Source organism: Camelus ferus, chromosome 7 (assembly GCF_009834535.1).
Source record: "Camelus ferus isolate YT-003-E chromosome 7, BCGSAC_Cfer_1.0, whole genome shotgun sequence".
NCBI classification, from domain to species: Eukaryota; Metazoa; Chordata; class Mammalia; order Artiodactyla; family Camelidae; genus Camelus; species Camelus ferus.
The window spans coordinates 5,337,288-5,365,031 of record NC_045702.1 but is presented as its reverse complement, the minus strand read 5'-3'; the positions used below and the strand labels follow the sequence as shown (position 1 = coordinate 5,365,031).

Here is a 27,744-nt window from a genome sequence, read left to right as displayed (position 1 = left end):
GTGTGCATCTGGTGCTCCCTGACCTGCAGGACAGGTAGAGGGTAGAGTTGTTTTGGTTTTTCTAGACCTGGGTTTTTCACTGTCACCTGGACCATGGTGACCATCCCATGCTTGCTGGCCTGTGCACCCACCTTCCTGCTGTCTTCCTGACCCTCACGCCTCACTTCCCCACCCCAAGGCTGCCTTTACCGTCCTGCCCCACTGTCTGCACTGCCTCCTTCTGCAGCGGCTCTGCTCTACCCAAGGCTCTCTGCACCCCCACCCACCCCCACCCTCTGGCTGGCTCTCCTTCGGGCCTTTTCTGACGCTGTCTCACCTGGTGGCTATTCCACCATGTCATGTATCAGAAGGGCAGGTCTGCCTGGGATCCCTCAATAGCTGGTGGATGACAGAGGAGGCAGGTGATACCGCTGGCACCATGGGGTAGATCCAGGGAGATGCCATAAATCTGCCCATCTTGAGTCCCCTGTGAGCCAACCAGCTCAGAGGAAGGGCTGTTGGAGACAATACTAAACAACACAGGCCTGGAGATGTTTAATGTGCATACACAGTTTGGACAGGCTGGAGGGGGGCCTCAGGAGACCCTCAAGAGGAGTATATCATTTGTCATGAGTCCTAGCTCTCTCCATCAGATGTCACCTTGCCACATGGTCTATCCGCCACCCTCCCTGGTGGGAATGACAGCATCCACATCTGCTTGTGGAGCTGGATCTCCTGCTGAGAGGGTCACCTGGGTCCGAATTTGTTCAACTCAGTCCTGAGTTCCAGGCACTATGAGAAGTGGGCTGGCATCCGCTAGGGGCTGGAGCATTTGCTTTCAGTCTCTCTCTCAGAAGGCCAGTGGACATCTGGAAGGAGAGGTGTGGATTCAGAGAGGTCCAGTGGTCTGGGAGTTTGGGGGTTCTGTCCAGGGCCCTGCCCCTAACCCTTCTCTTGCCTCCAACCCATCTCCCCCACCCCTAAATGGCTGGAACTGTCCATAGAACCCAAGACTCACTTAGTAGAGCACATCCTCGAAATCCAGCTGCAGGTAGCGGAGCAGGCGGGGTGGCAGGGGCAGGCGGGGCAGGGCCTGGGGCAGGCAGGCCGCCAGGTGAGCACGGAGGGCGCAGCGGCTCAGATGCTGCAGTGATCTGGGCTGCCTCACCAAGGCGAAGAGGGAGGAGTAGAAATGATGGTGCTTCTGGAGGCAGAACAAGCGGCTCAGAGGCAACCTTGGACAAATGGTACCTACTTCTCCTAAAGAGGGGAGGCTGGTGGCCGGTGGGTGTCTACAGGAACTTCTTAGAAGTAGGGAGTATTCGGGGTGTTCATTCTGTGAGTATTCTGAGTAGCTTCTTCTTCTTTTTTTTTTTTTTTTTTTAACATTTTCTTCTGGCTTCCTGCTGGACCAGCTTGCATGCCCCCACATTTTTATTTTTATTTTATTATTTCTTTTTGCAGGGGGAGGTAATTAGGTTTACTTTTTTTTTTTTTTTTTTGATGCAGGAACTGGGGATTGAACCTAGGACCTCGTGAATACTAGGCATGCGCTCTGCCACTGAGCTATACCCTCTCCCCTGAGTAGCATATGTGGGGCTGAGTGGGGTGACCCACAGGGCTTCCCTTTAGGAGATGGAAGTCTCTTGGGGTAGGCTGAGTGATTGTGTGTTCAGGGTCCTAGGATCTGACCTGCAGAGTTTCAGGAGGCACCAGGCCCATGGCCTCCTCAGGAAGCTTCATGACACTGTAGGTGTTCATCAGGACTTCAATGGTCCGCGGGGACATGCACCAGCGCTCCAGCACCTGCAGGAGGCAGAGATGCGTCAGGGCTCCCTGGGTTACTACACACTGCTGGTCCCCATCAGTCCACGCAGGGTGATCAGACAGCAAAGGAACAGCTGTCATGGGTTGAATTGTGTCCTCCAAAAGATACATTGAATCTTAGACCCAGTACCTATAAATGTGACCTATTTAGAAATAGGGTCTTTGTAGATGTAATCAAGTTATAGATGAGGTCATTGGGGTGGGGCCTAATCCAATATGATTGCTATTTTTTTTAATGGCAGTACTAGGGGGTACTAGGAGGATTGAACCCAGGACCTCGTGCACGCTAAACATGTGCTCGCCCACTGAGCTATATCCCTACCCCTGACCACTGTCTTTATAAAAGAAAACAAACACACTAGACACACAGGGAGAATGTCATGTGACGATGGAGGCAGAGATTGCAGTGGCACATCTACAAGCCAGGGACTGTGGACAACCACCCGAAGCTAGGAGACAGGCCGGGGACAGATTCTCCCTCAGGGCCTCCGGAAGGAGCCAACCCTGCATACACTTGGATTTCAAATTTCCAGCCTCCAGAACTGTAAGGGAATGCATTTCTATTGCTTTAAGCCACCCAGCTTGTGGTATTTTGTTGTGGATGTGCGTGAAACCAACAACAGCTCACATTTCTATTGTGCATAATTTATGCCAGATATTTTCTTAGCAATTCACATGTGTTAACTCTTTTAATCCTTATCCCTACAAGGTATGGACTGTTATTTACCCCATTTTACAGACAAGGGAAGCTGAGGCATAGAGAAGTGAAGTAACTTGCCCTGAGTTGTAGTTTCAGCAACCCAAGCCCGGCGGCGTGGCTCTTTGCCCTTAACTACCTGCTCGCCTGTCTGCCTCTGCAAGGCTCTCTGCTGGGTCTTCCCGGATGGGAATGGGGTCCCTGACCTGCGGTTGGAGCTCCTGAGCAGATAAAAGGATCAATGACTGTATAAGGCAGCATCTGCCTGATGCCCGGTGAGGGGTGGAGACTGGGGAGGAGGGCTGGGTGGTTGGGGAGGGATTCACAGAGAGGCAGGCTTGGGCTCTGAAGGCGAGGAGAAGGGACAAAGCCAGCAGAGGCCTGACATTGGAGCCGGCATGGGATCAAGTTGGAGGCAGACTCATTCTTTCATTTCTTCATTCAGCAGATATTTACTGAGGGTCACTATAGGCCAAGCAATGGGGACCCAGCAGTGAGGAGGAGAGACAGGCCCTTGTCAGCTGGGAGTTTCTCTTTCAGAAGGAAAACACAGCAAACACATAAGTAACCACTTATGGACATCCTGCTGCAAAGGAAATAGGCAGGCTCAGGGGCTAAGCGTGGTTGGAAGGGCACTGTCCGAGATAGGTGGTGCCTCCTGGAGGAAGTGGCCTGTGCCAGGAGGGGCAAGCCATGCTGGGGGAGCAGCCCATGCCGGGGCACAATCCACATGGTCAGAAAGGCAGCCACACACACCTTGGCCACACACAGGCACCATCATACCCTCCCATGCCTGCACGTAGTACCTAGAAGCAGATTCGTGCTTCAGCCACTCTATTCTTGCTGTATTCCTCTGCATTGCCCCCACCACTGCCACACGCACACTTGCATGTAACATTAGGGGCTCTAACACCCTTGCCTACAAGAAGAGGAGGTCCTTCTGCCTGGCAGGCTGGGAATCCTACACGTGCTGGGGAGTGGGAGCAGGCGGGAGGCCTTGTCCAGGGAACACAGCCCTTGGAGAAAGCATCTTGTACACCTGAGGCCCTCTGCTTCTGGCCCTGCATCAGGGCAGTGCTTACGGGAGCTGTCCCCACCCACCTGCCAGGAGCCGACCTCTCTGCCTCACTCCAGGCTGGTTACATGGGACTTTCCTACTCTTCTCTGCTACTCCTGCCTGCCATTCAGGCCGTCTCTCTGCCCTTCTCAGCTCACATGGATTCCTGTCTCCGCACTCTGCCTGGAATGCCTGAGCCTTCCTCCTCCATCTCTCCAAGCCCTGCCCATCTCAGGCCCCATTCCCTCCAGGAAGCTCCCTGCAGCTATTCTAACCTGCATCACTCTCTCCCTCGTCTCATGATACCCTGCACTGAGATGGTGCCCAACCGCTTTCCCAGTGCCTTCACATACATCATCTAACTTCAGAGCAATACTGGTCAACAGGTATTAAGCAGTGACTCTAAGTTAGACCTTGTCCAAAGAGCTTTATGTGGATGACTTGTTTGTTCTCATGCTAACCCAGGCATACTGTTACATCTCTATTTTAAAGATGAGGAAACTGAGGCCCAGAGAGGTCAAGCAACCTGCTGAGGGTCACACAGGTAGTGTTCCTGGCCCCAGAGCCTGCATTCTTTGTTACCACCTACCTGCAAGGTTGTTGGGAGGACTGAGGGAACCCAAGCAGCAGGTAACACACCTTAGATCAGTGTCTGGTGTGTGATCAGGGCTGGGCTTATTTCTACTGTTCCCACTCTGTTCCTGTGGCTTTTCATCACCTTTGGGTCAGGACTGTATCACACGCAAGGAACATGGGTTCAAAGAATTCCAGTGACTTGCTTAGAGTCACACATACAAGCATTAAAACCAGACCCTGGCTCCAGGTCTTCTGAGTGCCCAGTCAAGTATGGTGGCTCCTGGAGCACTGGCTGGGGCTGTGCAAGCTGCCTTGCAGGGAGGAGTCCCTCACTGGGAGACAGGCACCCCAGCCAAGCCTGGAACCCTGCAGGTGGTGGAAGATGGATGCTGGCTTTTTGTTTACCTGGGATGTCGTGGAGCCTAGATGAAGGGACGAATGGGGCGCACTTTGTTGTGCTGGCCTCTTTGTCCCCAGGGCAGTGCAGAACAGGGCTGGAGGGGCAGGCAGTGGGGTCCCAGGAAATCTGTTTGCTGCTCCACTTCCTCCTCCCACCCACTCCCCGAAGGGGAAATCATTAGCTGTCAGAGCCACCGTCAGATTACAGGGAATTGCTCGTCTCCTAATTATCTGGTGTTAATAGGAGATTAATTAGTGTTAATTGTTGATTTTCTTGTATTTTCCCAAAGGGGAGACCAATCTGCCGAACTCTCGGGCTGTTTAATTATTTGGTCTTGCTTAGGAATCCAGACAGATGCTTCTAGGTTTATGAGTGAAGGGGAGAGATGGGGACAGCAGGGGACCATCCAGGGCCGAGCAGGGCTGAATGGTTCAAGCCTGGAGGCAGGGCGGGGGACCTGCCCAAAGCCTGGTATTCTATACCCATCCTGATCCAGCTCTTCAGAGAAGTGGGGTCCCCACCCCAGTGCCAGTGCCCTCCGCAATATTATATAGCCCCCTCCAGACACAGCAAAGTATGGACAGGGTCCCCTGCCAGGGCCCCCTGCCAGGGCATCAGCAACACAGGTCTTCTAGTTGAACCCACCTCGGGGATATTAACGTAACAAAAGATACAAACTGGAAATTGACAGTGAAAGGCGTTTTCTTTGGCGCCAGGATAGCAGCTGCTGGCCTGAGTGGTGCATGCTCTGCTAAGCTCTTGGAAACAAGGACCACGTCCATCTGCCGATGGTCAGGAGGCCTTGAATTTCGAGACCCAGGCTCATCGCTCTGCCCTGAAGGAGTGTCTCCTGTGCCTGGAGTGTCTCACTGAATGGGCTCCACAGCCAAGGGGAGATTCCTAAAAGTGTCTTTCCTCATCAGCTCTCTCTCCTCGTGAAGAAACGCCTCCCTGCCACCCACCTCAGGCCTGGCTCCTCCTGCCTTTTCAGATCCTTTATAATCTGGCCCCCCTGCCCGCAGTCTGCCTTCCTCACACATGCACGTTCATACACACGTGCAAACAGGTGTGCACGCACATGCACCCAGTGTATGTTTAGGGGCACACATACATGCACACACACGTATACCCCTCCTGCTGGTGTGTGCCTCGCTTTTGCCCCTGTTGAGCTTTGCTTACTTGATAAGTGCAAGACAAAGTACTGACCTACGTGTCCATGTTTCAAGTTGCATCCAGAGCAAGCTGGAGCACAGGCCTGGGTCTCCCCAGGCCCTCACTTTCGTGGCCCTCCCTCTGGCCCCAGCCCCGTACCTTGGGGAGAGCCCCAGGCCAGACTCGGACAGCACCATGGTTGAGCAGAGCTCGCACTGTGTGCTCTGGGCTCTGGGCCAGGGCTGCGGCTGGGCCCTGCAGCGCACAGTGCAGGGCTGTGTGTCCCCCATAGTCCATGGCGTTGGCGCTGACCCCGCAGGACAGGAGCAGCTCCACAACGGCTGCATGGCCACGGCGACAGGCCAGATGCAGGGGCCGCTGCCTGTCCTGGTCAGCAGCATCGGCGTCGGCTCCGGCTGAGAGCAGCATGCGGCACAGCTGGAAGCAGCGGGCGGTGGTGGCCTCGGCATCGGCAGGGGACGTGCAGCGGACGTCACAGGCGGCCAGCAGTGGGGTCCAGCCTTCAGCATTGCGGGCATCAGGGCATGCCCCCCGTCTTAGAAGTAGGTCTGCCAGCTCCACGTGGCCCAGCCGGGCAGCCACATGCAAAGGGGTTTCCTCTTCCTCCTCAGAACGACCATCCACTTTGGCTCCAAACCTCAGGAGCAGCTCTGCACACCTAGTAAGGATGAGATGGCCGTGGGGAGGAAAACGGGGCACAGACCCTCACCCCTGCATTCCTGCCGGTCTGAGCAAAGCCAACCTGGGGAGGCCCTTGGGGGGCTCCTGGTGCTGTCTGCCCCTCACCTTCCATCCTGTCTGCCACTAGTCATCCCAGCAACATTCTGCAGCATCAACAGTGCCCTCTTTCAAGTCCACATACTCTCTGCAGGAGTAGTGCCCTAAACCCTAGGTGGGGGTTAAAGTCACCAGCAGCCGTTATGCAGTTAGAACAGATGCCTTCTGCGGGCTTCACGAGTGCCGACTCATTTCATCCTCATGCGTTCCTATGGCAGGTTCAGAAGAGGAAATTGAGGCCCTGAGGGTGGGAGGAACTTGGCATGTTCACACAGCTAGTAAGGGAGCAGCTGGCTTTTGGGTCCAGGGGGCAGCAGGGCAGACGGAGGGCTCTGTCTGCTGGGATAGGAGGAGGAGGTGGGGAGGGGAGCCTGGAAGTGGGCACAAATGGAAATTGGGGCAGTAGGAGAAAGAACAACAAAACCAAAATTGATTAGCCAGATTTGCTCCAAGATGTCCCTCACGGAAGATCATGTACACCTGGAAGGATGCATGACCCAAAATTCAAGGCTAAGGGAACCGAGCCTCTTTGAGCTCCAGTTTCCTCATCTGTGGAATGAGGGTAATTGTTCATATCTAGACTGAAGATGTTGTGAGCAGATAAGACAGTGCCTGAGAAGCTGTTAGCATAAACACTCATAGCGGCTGTACTGTGTAGGGGGCGAGGGTGGGATAGATGGTGATGGATCATGGGGGCTCATTATATTATCCTGTCCATCTTTCTATATATTTGAAATTCTCCATAATAATTAAAAAAAATACATTTGTTTAGTCAAAAAAGGAAGGATCACCAAATGTGACTGCAAGGAGGCTGGGCTGGAGCATGGCCAGAACTAAATATGTGGTACGTATAGAAGGGCACTGTCCAACACAGCAGCCACCAGCTGCATGTGGCTATTAAGTACTTGCAGGGTGGCTGGTCCTAAGTGAGATGTGCTGTAAGTGCAAACTACACACCATTTTGAAGACTTGATACAAAAAAAGAATGTAAAATATCTCATTCTTTTTAAATCAGATTACATGTTGCAATGATAACATTTTGAATACATTGTGTTAAATAAAATATATTATGAAGTTAGTTTCACTTGTTTCACATTTATATACCCATGTTCATAGCAGCACTATTCACAACAGCCAAAACATGGAAGCAACCTAAATGTCCATCAGTTGATGAATGGATAAACAGAATGTGGTATCTACATACAATCGAGTATTATTCAGCCTTCAAAAGGGAAGGAAATTCTGTTACATGCTACAGCATGGATGAACCTGAGGACATGATGTTCAGTGAAATGAGCCAGTCACAAAAGAACAAATAGTGTACAATTCCACTCATAAGAGATGCTTCAAGCAAATTGAGTCTAAAGGTATAATGGTGGTTGGCAGGGGAAGGGGAGGGAGAATGGGGGATTCTTTTTCAAAGGGTCCAGAATCTCAGTTTTGCAAGATTAAAAAAGTGAGAGTTGGATGGTAGTGATAGTTGCACAACGATGTGAATACACATTGTGCTACTGAACCGTACATTTAGTAATGGTTAAGATGGTAAATTTTATGTTATGTGTAATTTACCACTATTGAAAAATTAATTTCACCTTTTGCTTTTTCATTTCTCAATAGGGCTATGAGAAAATTTAAAATTACACACATGGCTCATGTTATGTTTCTACTGGACCACACTCTTGTAGAACACATTTTTCCTTCATAATGTAAGTCAGTGGAATTCCCTGAAGGCTGATGAGGTTAACAGGAGAGAGAAGGTCCAGGAAAGGGGGACCCAAGAATCTAAATTTTGTCACCATTCAGGGGCAAGATGTGAAATTTGGTGGATGTGCAGTCAGTAGAGAGAAGGCCTCTGTCGTATGTACAGTTCATAGGTTTGCCAAGGCTCCCTGTGCTGGGATTCCATGATCATCAAAAAATTGTGAGGACTCATTCTCCAAGGCCCCTTATGCATAGGCATAATTATTTGGGTCACTGTAAAGGAATATTCCCTACAGTAAATGATGCATTGTCACATTTGGGTATAGCCATCAGTTTCTTGTGAGTTTGGTTAGTTGGGGTCAGTCCCTGAGCTCATTTACCTAAGGGTGCCTGCCAACATGGAAATGCCAGATCAACCATGTTGAGAACTAGATCCTACCTTCAAGGACCACCACAGGCCCTAACTGGGGACCCACAACCCTCTACAGTCTATCTGGATCACTAGCCAGTCAGTTCCCTGAGGGCAAGATCGTGCCTTAGTTACTGTTGTGCTTGGCACAGTGCCTGGGACATAAGATAAATTTAGAAGAATTAAAACTTTACAGTGCACCACCTCCCCCATAATGGACACACAACTTCCCCAGTGTGGGCCATGCAGCGGGGCCCTGCCACAGCCCTCCTCCACCCCTGGGAAAGCAGAAACTGTTCCAGGTACAGACCATTCCAAAGCTCACTGGGCCAGTGGTGGGATGGTTTGGGGAAATCCTGACTCTCCCCTGAGCTTCAACTCCTCCATCCCAGCTCTCCAGGCCCGCCAGGGCCTCCTCCCTCTCCCCCCCCCCCCCCAGGCTGTCTCTTTGCTTCCCCTACAAGTACAGTGGGGGTTGGGATGAGAGCTCACTCACTCAAGGCTGCCAGCCTCCCCACAGAGGTGTAAGGGGCGTTTCCCATCCTGGTCAGGGATGTTGGGGTCGGCTCCCGCCACCAGCAGCGCGTGGACACAGGCAGCATGGCCGGCAGCACAGGCCTCATGCAGGGCAGTGCGGCCCCCGGGGGCATTGTCGGGCCTTGCCCGCCGCCTCAGCAGCAGCCGCAGGACTTCTGTGTGGCCCCGGCTGGCTGCCACATGCAGCGGGGTGGTCAGCTCCTCCTTGTATGTCAGAGACCAGAGTCCTGGGGAGAGATGGGACGGGGCCTCAGACCCTGAGGGAGGCAAGAGATACCAGGCAGCGAGGGGGTGGGCAGAGGCCAGGAAGAGGAGCCCAGAGCTCCTCCCCAGGCTTCCCTCTCCCACTCAGCCCCCGCCCTGTGCCCCTGGCCCATACTCAGAGCGCGGATGTTGAAGCGGAAATCCCTCCATCGCTCTGGGTCGCTGGTATCAAAGATGGAATCCGGAGCCAGGCCAGTGCTGGAGTCGGCGAGGATGCGGGAGACAGAGCCCACGTCCCCGTCCAGCACTCCCTGCCAGAAGGCCAGTGCGGGTCCCGAGGCGGTGCAGGTGACGATGGGTCCCCGGCCAGACTCCTGGCACTCTGCAGACCCTCTGCTGGGCTTTTCCACCAGCCTGGCACAGAGGGCATGTCTGTCACCGGGGGGCGAGCCCTGCCCCCTGCATTCTTCTGCGGACCAGCTCATGAGGGCAGAGTGTGAGCATGTAGGAAGGGGGTCAGGGGAGGAGAGGTAGGGGTCACAGGCAGGGAGAGAGAGAGGAGGAGGGCGACAGGGACAGATCAGGGAGAGTGTCTCTGTGTCCTCAAGCTGAGCCTGACCTGGCCACTTGGTTCAGCAGGAGCTATTCTGGGCTCCACATGACTTCTGTCCTGGGCCAAGCCTCGGGGTGGGAGAGAAAGAGCTGGGGGCTTCTGCTTTTCCTCAAGCACTTGGTACCTCTGGGCCTGGTGTGGTCAGCCCAGGCCCCTGGCCCTCAGCCCCTCCCCCGGCCGCCCCTCACCCCTCTCGTGGCTGGTCCAGCGAGGCTCGGCCGCCCGGCTCTCCAGCAGCAGGTCGGCTGTGCTGTGCGGGGGGAAGAGCTCCTGCAGCCGCGCCAGGTCTCCAGTGTACAGGGCGTTCTGCAGCGCCATGTCTCGGCACAGCAGCGGCGATGGCAGAGGGGGCTCCCAGGCTGGGCAGGGCTGGGACCTCCAGACCCAGGCAGGCAGGGTCCGAGCGGAGGTACGCCAGACGGTGTCCCCAGTGGGGAGGGGAGCTCCTTCCCCCAGGCATGGCCAGTTTCAGGGAGAAAGAGCCAAAGAAGCAGGGCTTAGGGTGCTGCTGCTGGCAGACTGGGCAGGCAGGTGCTGGGCCCAAGCCAGTCAGAGGCCCGGCGTGGGAGGGGCAGGGAGCATACACAGGCCATGCCACAAATAGCCCCGATGGTCCCAGCTGTCAGTCCCAGGGAAGGAGGCGGCAGGCTGGGCGTGGGAATTAGGAAGGAGCCTGGAGAACAGAGTGAGGGTGGAGTCCTCCAGCCCTGAGCAAGCCCAGGGGTTGTCCACATCAGATTGAAGGGACCACCAAGATGGTGGTGTTCAGTCCGCACCAGTAAAGCCCAGGGGTGGGAAGAGCTCTGTCCAAGGTGTGACGCCTTGTTGCAGGGCCCGGACTAGAATGGGGTGGGGGTATGGGGACTCTCAAGCTGCCATTTTCACACTCTTTCTCATCCATCACGTGCTTCACCAAGGCAGCCTCCAGGGGCCTGAGCTCTGATCCCAGAGGGAGTGTGTTGGGTAACCAGATAATTTTTCCTGCCCTCAGATGTCACCAATCAGCCCTGCACCTTCCCACTCCCAAGCTCCACGGGAATGACCAATGGCAGAGAGCACCCCACTCCATGAGGGACCCCCTCCAGGGTTCTGCGCAGGGGAAACCAGGCTCAGCCGCCACTATCAGCCAACAGGCAGCCGCCTCAGCGCTCAACCCCCACCTCCCTGAGGACCCGGGGCCTCCTGTGGGAAGGAGGAAGTGGCTGCCCACTTGGACACCTTAGGATAACAAGACTCCTTCCACTTGGGGAGATGAAAAGGGAAAAAAGGAGAAAGGAAATTCAAAACTCAGCCCCTGGGGACCACTGCCCCGCACCGGGCCTTCTCGCTCCAGCCCAGTGGTCTCGCCTTACCTGACTCTCATGACACAGGGAACACGCTTTGACCTTTATTCCCACACTCCTTACACAGCTTCTTCGGAGGGAACCCTGGGGCTCCCCTCTCCGTGGCAGGGTTATCCCCTACTCCCTGAGTTCCTCGACTCCAGCCCCCACAGCAAGGGGAGCCTGCAGTTGGACTTCGGCCCAGGGCAGAAGGCTATGTCCCCTTCAGCCCCTTGAAGGACATGCTCTGGGTCAGAGGAAGGCGGGCAGAGCTTGGGCAGATGGGGGTGGGCGGGGTGTTTCCCGGAGAAAAGTGGTGGAGACTTCTCAGAGAGTGCCCTGGGCCCACACACAACCCTTTGCTCTGGCCACCAGTACCTCCCTTTCCCTACAGCCTTCTTCTCTAGAACCTTCTCTCCCCACCCCACTCCGTTGCTGCCCAGAGCCCTCACCTCCCTGACTTTCCAGACGCTCCTGTAGAAATAACCAAACCCTAGAATTGAAGGGACCATGGTTACAGGCTGATCCAACCTCTCCTCATTTCACAGGGAAAGAAACTGAGGCCCAGAAACAGGAAAGGACTGTGGGAAACCACACAAGAGTTTCGGGCCAAGTGGGGCTAGAACCTGGGGTCCGCTGGCCTTCAGACTGTTTTTTTTCTTCTTTATACTTAATATAGACCTTTCTCCCCTCTCTCTGCTTTCCCTTTCTCCTTCTTTCCCTATTTTTCTCCCTTAAATATATGGAGGAGGAAGAGAGCTGGGGAGGCAGGACAGAAAAATGACAGGAGATGCAGACACGGGTGGGGTCAGAGGACAGGGCTCTGGGACCAGAGCGGAGCCGGCTGTGAGCAGCGAGGGCGCGGGTCTGGAGAGGGTGGGGTGAGGTGGAGGCTGGGCACCTGGGAGGGGAAGCACGGAGGTGGACAAAGAGAGCAGGTCCCCGAGTGTCTGGTCATTTATACCTCTGCCCCCTCCACATCCGGTCCCTTTGCCCGTGGAGCTCCGCCCAGTCCCACCGCTAATCTCAGACACCCCGGCCTCAGCATCACTTCCTCTTCTTCTCCTTTGCCAGCTTGGCTTCCTCAGCAGCGTCCTGGTCCTTGCTAAGTTCCATTCTCCTCTTGCCCAGTGGGGTCTTGAAGTACCAATCCTGGGTTGGAGGAGGAAGAGGAAGGGTAAGGCCCCACTTCCTGACCTTGCTTCTGTTTTTACAGATCTGTGCCCTCAGCACAGACTCCTCCGGGGTCCGGGCGTCCTGCTAGAGCCGTGGTTTGCCTTGCTCTTCACCAAATACTCTAGGCCTCCGTGTCAGCCATTGTCGGGGGCAGGCCCTCCTCCCCCTACCTGCAGCTCTCTCTCTTGTGCTCCCACAGCCACCCCTGGGGGTGGGCACAGACTCAGAGGTGGGGGACGTGAGTGGCTGCCGGTGTCAGAATCACCCAAGGGCTCACGATACACAGGTGCCCCTTCAGGCTCCCAGCCTCCAGGAAGGCCGGTGAGCCGGCCCTGCGCACATGTCTTTCCCTGGGATTCTTCTCCCCCCACCAGCTGAGCTCTGAGGGAACAGAGGCAGGGGTCCAGTGCAGTGTGGGCTGTGGGCCTTCAGAGGGCCAACCACCTGACTGTTGCTGGCCCACAACCCTCTTTTCCTGGCTCCCCGCACCGCCCCGCCCCGCCCCTACCCAAAGCCTCACCTTCAGGGACTCCTCCTCCTCCCTGTGCACTGGCTCCAGCTTCGCCAGATGCCCCAGGAACTCTGAGGCCACCAGGGGCCGCTTGGACAATCGCAAGAGCCGCCGCTCGGTCAGCGCTGCGTGGACGGCTTGGAGGATGCAGCCAGGTGTGTAGCCATCAGACACTTTGGCCAGGGCACTGATGTCCAGTTTCTGGGTCACCTGGCCTCCCCGGGCCTCTATCATGTGCTTCCAGAGCACTGCAGGCATGGGGGGAGGACATGGGGCAGGGAGAGGCAGTGGGCACCTCTGTCTGTACCTGGGAAGAGCTCTGTGCTTCTGGAGGGCGGCTCTACATCCATCAGTGCTTCTCCTCCCGGGAAAGTAAGGATCATCCTCCCCACTTAAGATGAGAAAGTGAGACTCCAGGGACTTAAGTGGCCTGCCTGTGTCTACAGAGCCAGGCCAGGACCCAGGCCACTGGACTGCCTGTCTAGTGGCCCTTCCAGAACACCTGGCCATGGAGACGAGGACTCAAAGCAGCAGGGATGGAAGGAAGGGTGAGGAGCTCCTGCAGGGGTGGTCCCTCGACCCTTCTCGGGCCTGTCCCCACGTCCCTGGGCCTCACCATAGCGAGACGCGTAATCGGGCCGCGGCACCAAGAGGACCCGCTCGTAGGTGCGGCACAGCCCCTTCATCTCTGCCACTTGTGGCCGGTCGGTGGTCCCTATCAGCATCACACGGTCTCCGGGATTCAGCTGTCGCAGGGCCTTGGTGAGGTCCTTCTTTATTCGCTTTGGGTCCATCTGCTCTGGGGAAGGAGGGGAGGTGGGGAGGGGACACACTGACATCATACGGGCTTCTAATTCCCGGAGCACGTGCCCACGCTCAGCCTCACAGGGATCCTGGCGGCAGAAGGAGGGGCAATAAGGCAGGAGGAGGACAGGAGACATGCCCAAGGCAGGTGAGGTTTGGAGTGACTTGAACAAGCCCACTCCTGCCAGCCCTGCCCAGGCTCCCTCACCTCCTTGTCTTCTTTTGGGATCCGCTTGTAGAAATTCTTCTCAGCATTCCCAATCCAGATCACAGAGGGCTGTAGGTATCGAGCCGCCTGGACAGGACAGAGAATAGAAATCTGATGTTAGATATCCCCAGGCTAGGGTCACTTCCCCATCTGGTCCAGCCCAGTGTCAGGGCCAGCCTCGGGCAGTGGGGAGCCTCGGCCCTCTGGCCGCCACTATCCACATCCTGCCAGCCCTACTTCTCAGCCCTTTGCACACTCACGACACCTCCATGTGACAGCGTCCCTGCCCTCCCTGACACATTCAGTCTCATCTCTACCATGAGAAGAAGCTACTCTGCTCCCTACTGCCTCCCGCCTCCCCCATCACGGGAGCTCCAGGAACCCACAGGCTCCTGGCGGGGATGCAGGGAGACCTCACCAGCTCCTGAAACTATACCAAACGGGCAGACGGGTGACCTCCTAAGCTTAAAGCTCACCCTGCTCTATTGTCATAGTCTGAGAATGAGAAATGCCATCAGGGGACCCAGACCTTAAAGACTATGTGCACCAGCATCTGCACCCCGGTCTTGCCAGGGTATTTGCCCTGCAGGTTGTCAGGTGACAGGTCGAAAAGGTTGGCACCGGTTTCCGTGCACACGGCCTTCACCAGCATCCTCTTCCCCACGCCTGAGGGGCCCACCAGGAGGATGGAGCGGATCAGGGGTGCCATGGAGTGTATATCTGGGGAGCCTGAGAGAGGAAACAGGGGCCAGAGGCAGGCAGTGGGCCAGCAGGGGCCGGGGGTGGAGATGTCGTGTAAGGTGGGGCCAAAGGCCCTGGGCTGCGTGGGAAGAGGTTCCGACCCTGGCTGCACTGCCTTCCCCTGGTGTCTGAGCAATGACCCGGGCCTGCCCGCTGGGAGAGGCAGCCTAGAGGAATTCTAACAGCTTAGCAACCATGCCTATGAAGAATTACACGCGGGGGTCAGGGGAGAGCCCTCCACCTCCTTCCAACGCCCTTTCCGTTTTCCATACCATCTGTTTCCACTCCTGGATTTGGAAGGGGTGGAATTAAAGGGTGTGTGACCAACCACTTCAGAAAGATCTGGTATTTATAGGCAGTGGGGGCTGGTGCTCAGGGAATCAGACAGACTCTGGGACGTCACTCAGGATTGAGAGGGCGCTAGAAATGTGGGCTTCTCAGCAGATCAAGGGTCCACATGACTTCTGGGATGGCCCAATCCGGGTGTGACCTCCGCGGGGCCTGGCAGGGCAGTTCGACCCAGTCCGTGGCACTGGGAGTTGAAAGCCTGGGCTGGACACGCCTGCCTCAGCCGCCCCCTCAACCCCTGCACACAGGCTCCTGGAGAGCCACCTGCCCAGCGCTGGCTCTCCCCTCTCCCCAGGGCCTCTCACCAAGCCGAAGAACCCCGTACAAGGCCACGTTCTGTCGTACGTCAAACAGGGAAGGCATAGGCAACTTGTTTGCCAAATTCAGAGTAGATCCAAGATACAGGCAGTCACCTGGGGGAAGGTGGCTGCTGGTGAGTGGCCCCCGCCGGGGCAGAGCATGCGAGAAGGTTCCCTGCAAGAATGGCTGTCAGCTGCTGGGGAGGTGCCATTCCTCAGCCCAGGAGCAGGTGCTGGGGAGGGGTCTCACCAACAAAGTCCTTCAGCGCCACTGTCTCGCTTTTCTTCAGCACGCCGAAGCCGATGAGCTCTTCAAACAGAGAGTCCATCGACCTGGCAGAAGATGGTGTGGGGGGCCCCAAGGACAAAGGGCGAGGGACAGAGATAGGTTGGGGGGATGCTGTAGGCATGAGGAGAGGGGATAAGGGGCACTCCTGCCCAGCCTCCTCTGGTCTGCCAGCATCTGAAGGCATGACACCAGCCTGCTGGCCTAGAAGGCAGAACGCCCGAGGCAGGTGCCCTGGCCATTGAGAGGGGTGTGCGAAGGACCAGCGCCCTCTGAGAGACGCCCTCTAAGGACCCAGGCATCTGGGTGACATATCGCCCTCTTCCTGGAAACCACACTTAAGGTGTACGCGCTCCTGGGAGAGATGGCCATCAGAGCATCTGGCATCAGTGTGTTCCCGACTCGTTTCACCAGAGGAGTAAACAGAAAGGGACCACTGCTGAGTCCCCCAGTGCCCCCGAGTGGGAGGTCTGGCGGGAGATGGTTTGATGGGGAAGGCTGATTAAGGCAAATGTTGGAGGGAAACACAGAAAAGAGGGAGTATTTAAAATACTCCCCTCACAGCTCATTCTGCATCATCACTTTCAAAACACTTTCTTAGGCTTTTGTCTGATCCTCAGCTAACCTGTGAGTTTGGTAGGGCAGATACTTGGTTAACAAGGATGGAAAGTCAGAGAAGTTAAGTGACTTTCCCCAGGTCACGCGGCAACAGAACTGGGACCAGAAGTCAGAGCTGTCCTGGCCCAGGGCTCACTCCATCTCCCACAGCAAAAGACTGACCTGTCTGAGGTCAGATCTTTTTCCTTCTTCTTCCCAGTTTTCTTCCCCGCCTTTTTCTGGTTGAAAACAAGCACATAGGCAGTTGTCCTCTGTTCCTTGCTTCCCCCACCATGTGCCCTCCCTTGTCCCAGCCCTGGTCCCTCATCTTGCCTTCGGAGCCTTTGAGGGTCTCCCCTCCTCCCTGTCCACGGCCAGTCGCAGGTTCTTCAGCTCCTGACGCATCAGCTCATCCACCTGGGGGGACAGCAGGCGGTGTGATGGGGCGACCAGGGGTTGGGGAGGTGGGAGGGGTGAAGACGGAGTTGGGGGTGGAGAGGAGCCTCAGGGAGGAGCCAAGGGAGCCCAGCGAAGGCAGCAGGGTGGATGTTCTTTTGATCCCAACCCTAATCCATATCCTGCTCTCACTTGCTCTCAGCCAACAGAAGCCCTCAGGATGGAGCCAGTCAGCTTTCAGTTCAAGGCCCAGATCCTCTTTAAAGTCTGTGTGACTTCGAGCAATTTCATGACCTCTCAGCCTCCACTTTCTTATGTGTGATGTCAGGAAAATCACGGTGCCTGCCTCACATGTGTTGTAAAGACTGTGGGATCTAATACTTCCTAGGTACTTGGCACAGGGAGCTCTTTAAGCGTTGGTGAGAATAATGGTGGGTGTGACCCCGGCTCAGAGCCGCTCCATTTCCCTCACATCAGGGCCATATCCACACCAGGAGAAAGGGGGACCAAGGAGAGGCAGAGGACAATGGGGACCGAGGGGGACCCTGATGGAGCCAGGATTATGCAGGGAAGGCAGTGCATAGTGGATATCCAGAGGATAGGTGGGCCGGGGGCTGCTGGAGAGAGGGGTGTTTGAGGGCAGAGGGGACAGAGCCTGAAGCAGCCGGAGACCGGCACGGATGCCCTGAGCCAGTGCACTCACCTGTATCCGGATCTCCTGCTCCACTTCCTTCCTCTTCTCCACCTGGAGGGTCTCAGAGTCAAAACTCTGGTTGGGATGGAGGCTCTCATACCTGTTCTTCCACAGATCTGACCGTGGAGAGGTAGGAGTGAAGCAGTGGAGTGTCAGAGGTCCAGGTGGACTCACACACACTCATACACATGTGCATGCATAAGCTCCTACATGCGCACACATGGGGTCTCCCCGACCCCCACCAAGTCGCCTGGCCCTGTTCCACCCTGGCCACAGACAGAGGCCCGATCCCCAGGCCGGTGACAGCAAGGTTCAGACCCAAACCCATAATGACCCCCACTAGGAATCACACCTCACAGCCCATCCCTCACAGCCTCCACACCCACATACACATGCTGCCAGGTCATGGTCCACATAGCGCGTGTCCCCATTCCCCAGGACCAAGGTCACCCCAAGATCCCACAAGCCCGGTCGCTCTCCCCAGCCCCTCTCTCACTTGTGTATTCCTCGTGCCCAGCGTTAATCACAGGGACGGACTTGGATGGCGACACTTTCAGTGTGGTATCTGCTTCCTAGAATAGAAACATCATTTGACCTTGACCTCTCACCTCCACGCATCACAAGCTCCGACCCTAATTCTCCCCAGACCAGCTCCCCCCGCGGAATTCCCTGAGGCCCCATCACTGCCCACTTGGCCCACAAGTCCAGGCAATGCCTCACCCCCTTCCTGGCTTTTGCCTCCTTCCCTTTCTTCTTCTTTTTCTCTTTTTTCCCCTTTTCTTTTCCCTTACTTTTCTCTTGGTCCTTCTTTTTGCTCTCCTGGACCTGCACCTCCAGTTCCATTTTCACCTGTGACAGACAATGGAAGAGGTTTCAGAGAGGACCCAGGGGATTTTCTAAGAGCAAGAGAACCCAGGGCCTGAGCTGAGCTGGGGGTGGACCCAGGACTCCAAAGGCGGGATCCAGGCACAGAGAGTCCCGAGACTTGACTAGGGTGCCGGGTGAGGGAGGGTTCTGCTCAGAGCTGCTGTTCTCCCCCGCCCACAGGGTCTGGAGCCACAGTGGTCCCACCAGACATGTTTCCTCTCCCTGGCCAAGGTGACTTCTCCAGCTCCCACTAGGCACCCCCCTCGCCATGTGATCGCGCTGACTGCATATACTACCTCCTCCACGTTTACCTCCATCGAGGCCGACCTCTCCCCACACCCACTGCCACCCTCAGCCTACATTCAGTGTTCTCCGTAACCTCAGATTCCACCTACCACAGAAGGTCTTTTACCCCACCTCCAGGGTACCTGTTCTGGAGTCTTGTCTGCAAAGATCAGGTAGGATCCACCTGAAGATTCATCTGGATAATCAGGGAATCGGCCAGTAAGGGCACTAAATGAACATAAGATGGTCAGAGAGATGGATGGATGGATGGATATATGGGTGGATGGATGGAAGGATAGGTGGGGGGACAGAAGGATAAATTGATGGATGGATGACAGATAGAAGGGTGGGTGGATGGTTGGATAGATGGATAGGGAGAAAGATGGAGAAAGATGAAGTCCAGGGATAGAGGGAAAGAGGGAAGGAGTGGCCCATCTGGGGACATTCCTGGATGCTTTTCCCATCTTATTCTGGCATTTTCTCTTCCATCTGGGGAAATGGAAAGTCATGTGTGGAGATGTTCCTGTAGGTTGGGGGCCCCAGATTTCAGCCGAGTGTGTTAGCAGTGTGTCAGGGGGCTAGGGGTGGGAGATGGAGAAAAGGCCCAGTCTGGACCAGAGGACAAAACAGGTGAGGGAAAGAGGGGTTAAGGGTTGGGTCAGCTGAGGCCGGGGACACTGACTGGCACTCAATAAACCACTGTCGAATTTGCTCCTTCATTTTCTCCTTTATGTAGGGCCCCTCCGTCTCTCTGAGGGAATCGTAGGTCTTCACCATCGCCAGCTGGAACTCCTCCTCCTTCTCCAGCTGGCGGAGCCTCCGGACCTCCTCCCCAAGGCCGGCCTGGTACATGATGCCCAGGTGCTCCACCTGGTTGGGCGAGGGCAGCTGGGGACGTGGATGAGGAGACAGAGGGGCTCAGGCGTGGGAGTGGGGAGGACCGGCCCCTGCACATACCCCCACACACGTGAGGCCTTGCGCACACACCCGCACGGAACAACGGGCATGCCTGCATCAGGAGAAATTGTGTTTGGAGCCGAAACTCGTCTGTGTAAATTACTCTGATAATGAGTTTGCTAGATGCATCCGGGCTGGCCCCCCTGCCTGCTCCCCCCAGCGCACCCTCCCCGTGAGCCTCCGGCCCCCGCCCCCACCCGCACTGCCGCCCCGCGGCCCGTGTTGGCAGCCGCTCTCACAGCCACTTTCCCGCCTCATTGGCTCCCAAATGTATTTTAAATATCACTCTGCGCAGAGACAATTACTGAAAACGCTGAGCTCACACTGTTGATGGGCCCGGGCGGCCGGGCTCATTCCTCACCCACCGCCGTGCCATGGCCCCCTGCCCCCTCCCCACCAAGGCCCGACCCGGCCCCCCTCTGCCTGCTCTTGCCTCCTGGGGATCCAGCTCTCCAGCCCCACAATGAGTCTGTGACCGCCACTCCCATGCAGCGGCCACCTGGCCCCTCTGTCCTCCGGAAGCCCCCAAGCCTCCTGGGAGTAGTCATCCCAGGCCTGTCTCCAATCCCTCTGGCGCCCCCAGGTCACCCCCCTCCCCATCTCCCTTTATCGGCCTGGCTTCTGTAGGCTCTGTCCATGGTAAAGCCCCTCCCAGGGATCATGACCCTCACCCCGTTAGTGGCGTTTTTCCCCAAGTCAGCAGACACTAGCTGGGTGGAAGACCATCACGGAGCAGAGGACGATGAGACTCCAGGAGCGCGCGCGCACACACACACACACACACACACGCACGCACGCACGCACGCACGCTGAGATCTGCCCTCTGGCCGCCCGTGCTCCTTCAGGGCACGTTCATGCTCCTGTCTCCTAGTTCACACTTGGCCATCTGCCTGCAGAGCAGAGGAGAAGCGAGTGTGGGGCCCTCAGAGCAAGTGGGGAGCCTGTGGTCCCTCAAAAATGCTCTGATGTGAAGAAGTTGTGTTTCATCCCAACACGGCTCTCCGTGATTCTCCCAGAGGCTGCCAGGGCCTGACCTCTCGGCCTCCTCACTCTACTGGACCCACACTTGCAGCCTCTCATGGGCATGGACATGGGGGACGTGGGGTCCACATGCTCTGCGCTACTATCCCTCCCCCCGCCCCGGGTTTGAGTTCCTTCCGAAGGGCTCCAGAGAGGAGAGGTGGCAAGGGGTGTGGCTTGGCAGTAGCTTTGTGCTTTTCTCTCTCTCAACCAAACCCTGAAGGATCCCTCAACCAGGGTCCCCCTCCGCTCATGCCCACCACAGTCTTGAGTGGAGGGAAATGTGGGCTGTAAGGGGCTGTACAGGGCTGCCCTCTGGGGTAGGTGCACAGAGGGATGAAGAAGGTGGGGGCCCTAGCACAGGCGGTCTGGGCCACAGGCTGCAGCCAGGGAGGCACTCACCATGCCGATGAACTCCATCTCTGTTCGCCGGTCCTGCCGAGTGCGTTTCCTCTGCAGGTAACCTTTCCACACCTGGGGGGACACGTGGGCCTGGACATCCCCACATTGCATTTTTGCAGGGATGTTGGGGGAGGAGCGCCAGGGCAGGCGCCTCCTGACCCCCTGAGCAGGCACAGCCCAGAACAGGGTGGGGCGGGTCTGCACCCCAGGTGTCTAGCTCCAAGGCTTTGTCCCCTCAGAGGCCCCAGGACATCCCTCCTTCTCATCTCCACCTTCTAGCCTGCTGTATCTTTTGAGGCACAAGTCAGAGTTCAAGTACCACCTTCTCCAAGAAATACTCCACACTTTTTCTTAGAATCCCCACAGCATTTAGAATAAATACTTGATTCCACCCAGGCATGCAGACATGGGTGCTGTAGAGCCATGCAACTCCCCCAGTTAATCCCTACAATTTAATTTAATTTTATTTATTGAAGTATAGTTGATTTACAATGTTGCTTTAGTTTCAGGTGTACAACAAAGTGATTCAGTCATACATACACATGTAAATATATATATATATACTTTTTCAGATTCTTTTCCATTATAGATTATTATAAGATACTGAATATAGTTCCCTGTGCTATACAGTTGGTCCTTGCTGTTTATTTATATATAGTAGTGAGTATCTGTTAAACCCAAGCTTCTAATTTATTCCTCCCCTCCCTTTCCCCTTTGGTAACCATAGTTTGTTTTCTATGTCTCTGAGTCCATTTCTGGTTTGTAAATAAGTTCATTTGTATCTTTTTGGTTTTTTTAGATTCCACATGTAAGTCGTATTATATGTTATTTGGCTTTCTCTGTCTGCCTTACTTCACTTGGTATGATACTCTCTAGGTCCATCCATGTTGCTGCAAATGGCATTATTTCATTCTTTTTATGGCTGAATGGTATTCCCTCGTATGTATACACCACATCTTCTTTATCCATTCATCTGTTGATGGACATTTAGGTTGTTTCCATATCTTGCTATTGTAAATAGTGCTCTTATGAACATTGGGGTCCATGAATCTTTTCGAATTGGAGTTTTCTCCAGATATATGTGCAGGAGTGGGGTTTCTCAATCAGATGGTAAATCGATTTTTAGTTTTTTGCGGAACCTCCATACTGTTCTCCATAGTGGCTGCACAAATTTACATCCCCACCCACCAACTTTTGATGCAAGGAAACTGAGGCCAGAAAATGGGACATGGCCTTTTCCTGGTCCAAGAGCCCTTCAGTGCAGAGCTTAGACCAGAGCCAGGTTTCCTGACTCCTCATTCAGTGCTCTTCTCCCAGGCTGCTGGTCACTCCCAGACCCATGGATGACCCAGTGCTACGGGGTGCAGAGCAGGCGCTGCGCAGAGGGAGGCAGGGCCAGTGCCTCGCCAGGTGGTTTCGCTGAGGCAGCGCCTGGATGAGCAGGCTCTGCATCCAGGGCTCCCACCTGGGCTTTGTCCTCCTGCTCCTGCGGCTAGCACAGGAAAGGCCCGCGGCAGCCAAGTGCCCGATACAGTCTTTCCTTTGATGAGTGAACCGGGGACTCCAGAGCCTGGAAAGCAGTATGTCCATATCCTTGATGTCTGGCAACAGGTATCAAAGGACTTGCCTTGGCTCTCAGGGGGAAGGGAAGCTCTATCTCTGGGGCTGAACTTCCTTCGCCAAAGCCTTGCTTCAGGGAGCCTTGAGGGCGAGGACCCCCTGCTCATCCGTGGGGCAGCTGGCCATGAGTACAGTCACCCAAATTCAGGGGACTAAGACTGAGATGCTCTGCATACTGATTAATAATCTAAAAATCTATCCCATTTGGAGAATGTGTCTATTCTCAGGGCTGTTGTTTGTTGGTTGGTTTGCTTTCGGTTTTTGGTGGGAGGGAGTTCTAAGTTTCCTGTATTGGGCTAGGAGACAGGAGATTTTGAGGCACTGGGACTTGAGAGAGAAGATGGGAGAGAAGACTGATTTAAGAGAGAAAGACTGAACCCCAGGTCAGCAGTTTGGGGCCCTTTCTGCCCAGGAGTTTTCCTAGGGTGCCTCCAATCTTGTCAAGCTGGTAACCACTACCACCCAGAGTGGGCCTAGGGTTAGCAGCATCTTGGGGAATGATAGAGGGGCCAGGCCCACATGCTGGGGCAGACAGAATGCCTCCTCGGGCAGAGGAGAGGCACGCCCCGCCAGAACCCACAGGAAAATCTAGAGACTGGGCTGGGTTTTCTGCAGTCAGGTGGAGTGGGGTGTGATTATGTTATTTCCTTGTTGAAGGGTGACCCCACATGGCACAGTCCCTGAAGGCACCTGGATCACATCAGTTCTCAAATTCGATTTTGTTCACCTTGTTTCCTTTTGCCTCCGCAATCAGGAGGCTCAGGAGACATCTCAGTGACTCATCTTTAACAGTCTTAAGAGTTTGGGGGAATGATCGTCCACTCTGTTCTGCTGCTGTATTATGGCTCTTTCTCCCCTAATTTTAATGATCCTTCTGTTTCTTGGGCTTTTATGGAATCCCACTTCAAGTCCTTTTGGGGATAGAGATATAGAATAAGTAATAAACAAATAAGATACAAGCTTATTGACTGATGAAGTTTCCTAGTTTAATCTCTAGTTGGGGGACAACAGAATCCAAGCACCTGCATTTCTGTTATCAATTGTTGAGCCAGGCAGTCTTCCTGGAGGAGGTGACTCTACCCTGGCCTTCCTCCTGGGCACAGGGGGGAGACGTGCGGGGTGGGGGGACTTTACCTTTTGTACGGTGACAGCTGCTTCGTCCTGATTGAACTGGTTCTGCCCTTCCTCCTGGATCTTCCGATCTCGCTCCTCCTCTTTCCGAATCTCTCGCATGAAGGTGGCTCGAAGCCTGCCTTGCCTGGCCCGCTCAGCACTTTGCAGTAGAATTATGGCCTCAGTCCAGTGTAATACTGGAAACCTCTGGCCAGAGCAGGGGCAAAGTAAGAAGAAATGAGGGAGGACTTGTATGCAGGTGGGAAGCTGGGAGACCAGCCCCCAAAGACACACTAGGGGTACGGTCCTCCCAGGGCATCTACGTGTGTCAGTCCTGACACACCTCTACCTTGGTGTTGGAAGTTACAAAGAGCAGCCATGAGGAGGCCGGGGATTACCCAGAGAGCTCTCTGAAGTAGATAAAGGGCAGGGCCTCTGTGTCCTGAAGCGTGGCATCTCAGTTCCAGGAGGGGGGCTACGGGGGGAGTCTGGGAGGGTATCTTTCTGACTGACTTACCCTCCTGGAGTACACTGGCTCCAGTCTGGACAGGATCTCTGCCAGCATGTGCTCTTGATCTCTCAGAGCACTGGACTGCTCCAGCATGAAGTATTTGGGAATTGGAACCTCCAGGTCTGCCTTTGGGGCAATATGGGGGAGGGAGGGGGAGGGAATAAAAATTCAGACCATCCGGCCAATCCATTTCCATTTTCAGCTGCATGCGCAGACCCTGGGGATGTTTTCCTCCATCCTCGAGCCCTGGGGTAGGAAATTTACAGGCTACAGGGGGATGGATCCCCCAAGAGTCATCCCTCTCTTCCCTTGCCCCCACCATATGGCCAGAGTTGAATTCTGGAGGGTCATGGTAGGAAACGAGCAGTGGTCCCAAGCCTGGCTGTGCATCTGAATCAACTGGGAAGGTCTTCATATGCAGGCTCCTAGCCCTCCTCAGACTACCACCTCAGAATGGCAGGGTCTGTTTGTTCAAGCCCACAGCTGAGTCTGATTCAGCTAGCTGGGGAAGCTTGGAGACTGCCTTGGATGTGAAACAGTGGACCATGACCTTGGGGCAGCCAGGAGGCCAGTGCAGAATCTCTGTGCTCTGGAACTTGCTGGTGCACACAGAGCACCTGCGGCTCACGTGAAAACAGAGATGCAGAAGAGTGGGTTTGGGATGCAGCCAGAGATTCTACATTTCTAACAAACTCTTGGTTGCTGGTCTGCGGACCACACTTTGAGGAACAAGCCTCTGGGGAACTCTCTTCACCAAGGCCCTGCAGTTGGGCTTATGGGTCCTCCCAGTCAGGCGGTGCATCCAGCCTGACTCTCCACCCACCCCCCAGTTAGTTTCATGCACTCCTGAAACCTCATCCTCTGCTGTGCTCTGCTCTCTCTCCCTTGCAGATGCCTCAACGCCAGGGGGTGTCTGAGGGAGGTCAAGGCTGCCCCTACCCTAAGCTGGCAGGGACGTGGCTTGCCTCCGCAGAGAAGGGGAGGTCAAGGCTTGCCCTGCCCCCACCTCCCCTCCCCCAGCTGGCTTGGGCCTTGTTCCGGGACACAGCCGACGACACACCGGGGTGAGCTTGAGGTCCTGCAGCACTTGGTCCAGGCAGTGGGTCTCGCACAGATCGGCGCGCACCAGATCATCTTTGAGCTCCAGCACACGGCCCGCCACGCTGTCCAGCAGGCGCCGCAGCAGCCGTCGCTTCTGCGGCTGCACCATCTGGTCATAGAGGGTGTCGAACCGGCGCAGCAGCCCCAGGTAGTACAGGTAGAGCGAGGAGAGCCTGTACTGGAAGAACTGCCGCTCCTGCTCAGGCACGGGCTGGAGCAGGGGCTGCTCTTGGTCCAGCAGCTCTTGAAGGATTAAGTGGGAGGAGTCCCAGAGGCGCTGATAAGCTCTGGAGAGGAGGCAGCGGGCAAGGGCTGCGCTGAGCCTCAGAGGAGTGGGGACAGTGGGTTGGGGGAGATGGGCTTTATTGAGGCTTTTCAGGAGTATAAACTTCGGGTTCCAGGTGTGACCTTAAGGTTGCTCATGGCCCCGGGGTGGAGTTCAGTGAAGCAAGGGGCCAGTCAGGGGAATGAGATGGTATTTACAGTGAGTACCACTGAGGCTTAGAGAAGGTGAGAGATTGGGGTCACTGTGGGGAGGGAGTCCACTGATGGATGAGTAAGGAGAATGGAGAGTGGACGTGGCCCTTAAGGAAGCAGGGAGAGGCCAGTTGGAGCCTGCAGTTGGTCCCTCCAAGGTGAAGGTGTAGCCCACAGATGCTGCAATGGTCTGGGGATGGTGGGTGGAAAGTGGGGGTGAGGGATGAGTGTAGAGAAGGGTCCCTTTCCCAGAGCAGAGCCCTGGTTCTGGAATTGATAGTCCAAGGGAAGCCTGATGAGGGAATTGGACCACAGGCAGGAGTGGCCAGGATTGCTGTGTGGATGTCTGGGCCCAGGCAGGGCTGGCCCACACAGAACTGCCCCCACCAAGCCTTCTCCCCGCAGCTGCCCCAACCTGATGGGACCAGGGAGGCACTTTGCTCTCCCATCCCCTCACTCACCCCTCAGACATGGTGCCCACTTGGCACACTGTCCTTTGTGAGCTGGTCCTGGAATCCACAGAAGCTCTGTGGTTCCACCCGGACTCCACCCGGTTTCAAGTCCCATTGTCCCAGTGTTCTAAGGCTGTGAGGAGAGGGGCTGCAGGTACAGGAGCCGGGACTGCTTATCTCAGAGGACGTCCTGGAGGCAGCATATTAGAGGGGTGGGCTTCAGAGTAGCAAAGCCTTGGCCAGGGTGGAGGGTGGGATCAGCCATGGCTACTTTTCTTGTGAGGATCAAAGGAAAGAATGGTCTTTATCTGAAGTCACCCTGTAAACCATGAGGCTCTGGGCAAATGTCAGTCCTAAAGGTGTTACTCCAACTGTACCTCTCAGCTGGAGAACCCTATATTGCTTAACGCAGACCCAGCCTTCTCACTCTTGTATGTGACTATACCAGAGGCAGGTGTACCAAGGGGCAAAGGGACTGGGACTGGCAGGCCTTGGTTCACGCTCTGAAGTCACACTCCCCTCTTAAAGTGAGCACAAGCATGCCTGTTTCCCCGGGGTCTGAAGGCAGTTCGCCTGGTCTGAGTGCACTATACCTGTGTAGGGAATGACATCAGAAAGAGTAGTGGGTGGGACTCAGTGGTGTTTGGGGCTCTGAACCCTCTGTGGGTTTCCCCATCACTGCTACAGGCTCAAGAGAACATTCTTCAGAAAATATGAAACACAGTAGCAGCAGCAGGAGCCTGGCTCTGGTCAGCTGGGATGAGCTTTTGGGCTCAGTGTCAAGTAGGGACTTATGAATAAACATATAGAGATAGATATACATAAAAGGGGGCGGGGAGAAGAGAGGCAGCAGCCTAGAGGAGCCAGAGAGGAATTCTCGGGCTTTAACGTGCCTGCATATTACCTGAGGGTCTTATCAAAGTGCAGATTCCAGGGGGAGGGTATAGCTCAGGGGTAGAGTGTTTGCTTAGCATGCGTGGTTCAATCCTCAGTACTTCCTCTAAGAATAAATAAGTAAACCTAATTACCTCCTCCTCCCAAAACCAAACCAAAACAAACAAAATGCAGATTCCGATTCCACAATCTGAGCTGGGTTCCAAGATTCTGCATTTCTAACAAGCTCCCAGACGTTTCAGATGCTGCTGGCCTCTGATTCATACCTTGAGTAGCAAGGTATGAAACACGGGGGGAGTGGGGAAGATCCGAGGTCTGGGGGCAGGTCTCCAGGGCCTGCCCCTTTCTGGCTGCGGGACCAAAGTGTGGATAATTCTCATCTCATGGTGTCTCCCCAGTAAGTCTGACGTAGGAGGAAGCACAAGGGAAGTAGGTAGGTTTGCAGCCAGACTTCAGCCATGATTCCAGTGAGCTTTTTCAGTACATGAAGTTGAAGTTACAAAGGAGCATTAAAGATTTTGGATGGGATCCTAAATCCCACCCCTTCACCCCACCGCCTTAGAGGCTGAATGAGAGAGGGAGAAAAGGCAAATGTGGTCACTGGTTAAGTGGTGAATCTAGGTGAAGGCCATAAGTGGTCGCTGTATTTCTTTGTAAATTTTTCTGTGGTTTGAGATTTTTCAAAACAAAATTGGGGAAGAAAAATTAAGAGT

General features: G+C 55.2%; 2 protein-coding genes across 2 annotated transcripts; both read right to left on the bottom strand.

Moving 5' to 3' along the window:
- Window positions 1–521: 521 nt before the first annotated feature.
- ASB10 (ankyrin repeat and SOCS box containing 10) lies at window positions 522–10,412 on the bottom strand. The gene is given in 7 exon segments (XM_006174873.3): window positions 522–848; window positions 998–1,183; window positions 1,672–1,785; window positions 5,848–6,367; window positions 9,093–9,360; window positions 10,139–10,334; window positions 10,336–10,412. Coding segments are annotated over 6 exon segments (1,359 nt in total). The 5' UTR covers window positions 10,411–10,412; the 3' UTR covers window positions 522–848.
- Window positions 10,413–10,630: 218 nt separating this feature from the next.
- Window positions 10,631–26,157, bottom strand: IQCA1L (IQ motif containing with AAA domain 1 like). The gene is made up of 19 exons (XM_014550769.2): window positions 26,147–26,157; window positions 25,168–25,495; window positions 24,114–24,233; window positions 23,618–23,803; window positions 20,864–20,935; window positions 19,167–19,372; window positions 18,628–18,712; window positions 18,053–18,181; window positions 17,829–17,904; window positions 17,342–17,448; window positions 16,576–16,659; window positions 16,426–16,481; window positions 15,610–15,692; window positions 15,366–15,473; window positions 14,501–14,700; window positions 13,972–14,058; window positions 13,576–13,753; window positions 12,969–13,207; window positions 10,631–12,424 (listed from the first exon to the last, which is right to left on the bottom strand). Exons 1-19 carry the CDS (start codon window positions 26,155–26,157, stop codon window positions 12,320–12,322), a joined length of 2,460 nt encoding a protein of 819 aa, XP_014406255.1. The 3' UTR covers window positions 10,631–12,319.
- Between the last annotated feature and the right edge of the window lie 1,587 nt (window positions 26,158–27,744).

Coding starts and splice junctions, on each gene's coding strand:
- IQCA1L (XM_014550769.2), bottom strand. Junction 23,804..24,113: donor AGCCAGTGTACTCCAGGAGG/GTAAGTCAGTCA, acceptor TGCTCTGGCCAG/AGGTTTCCAGTATTACACTG. Junction 15,474..15,609: donor GGCGCTGAAGGACTTTGTTG/GTGAGACCCCTC, acceptor ACCTTCCCCCAG/GTGACTGCCTGTATCTTGGA.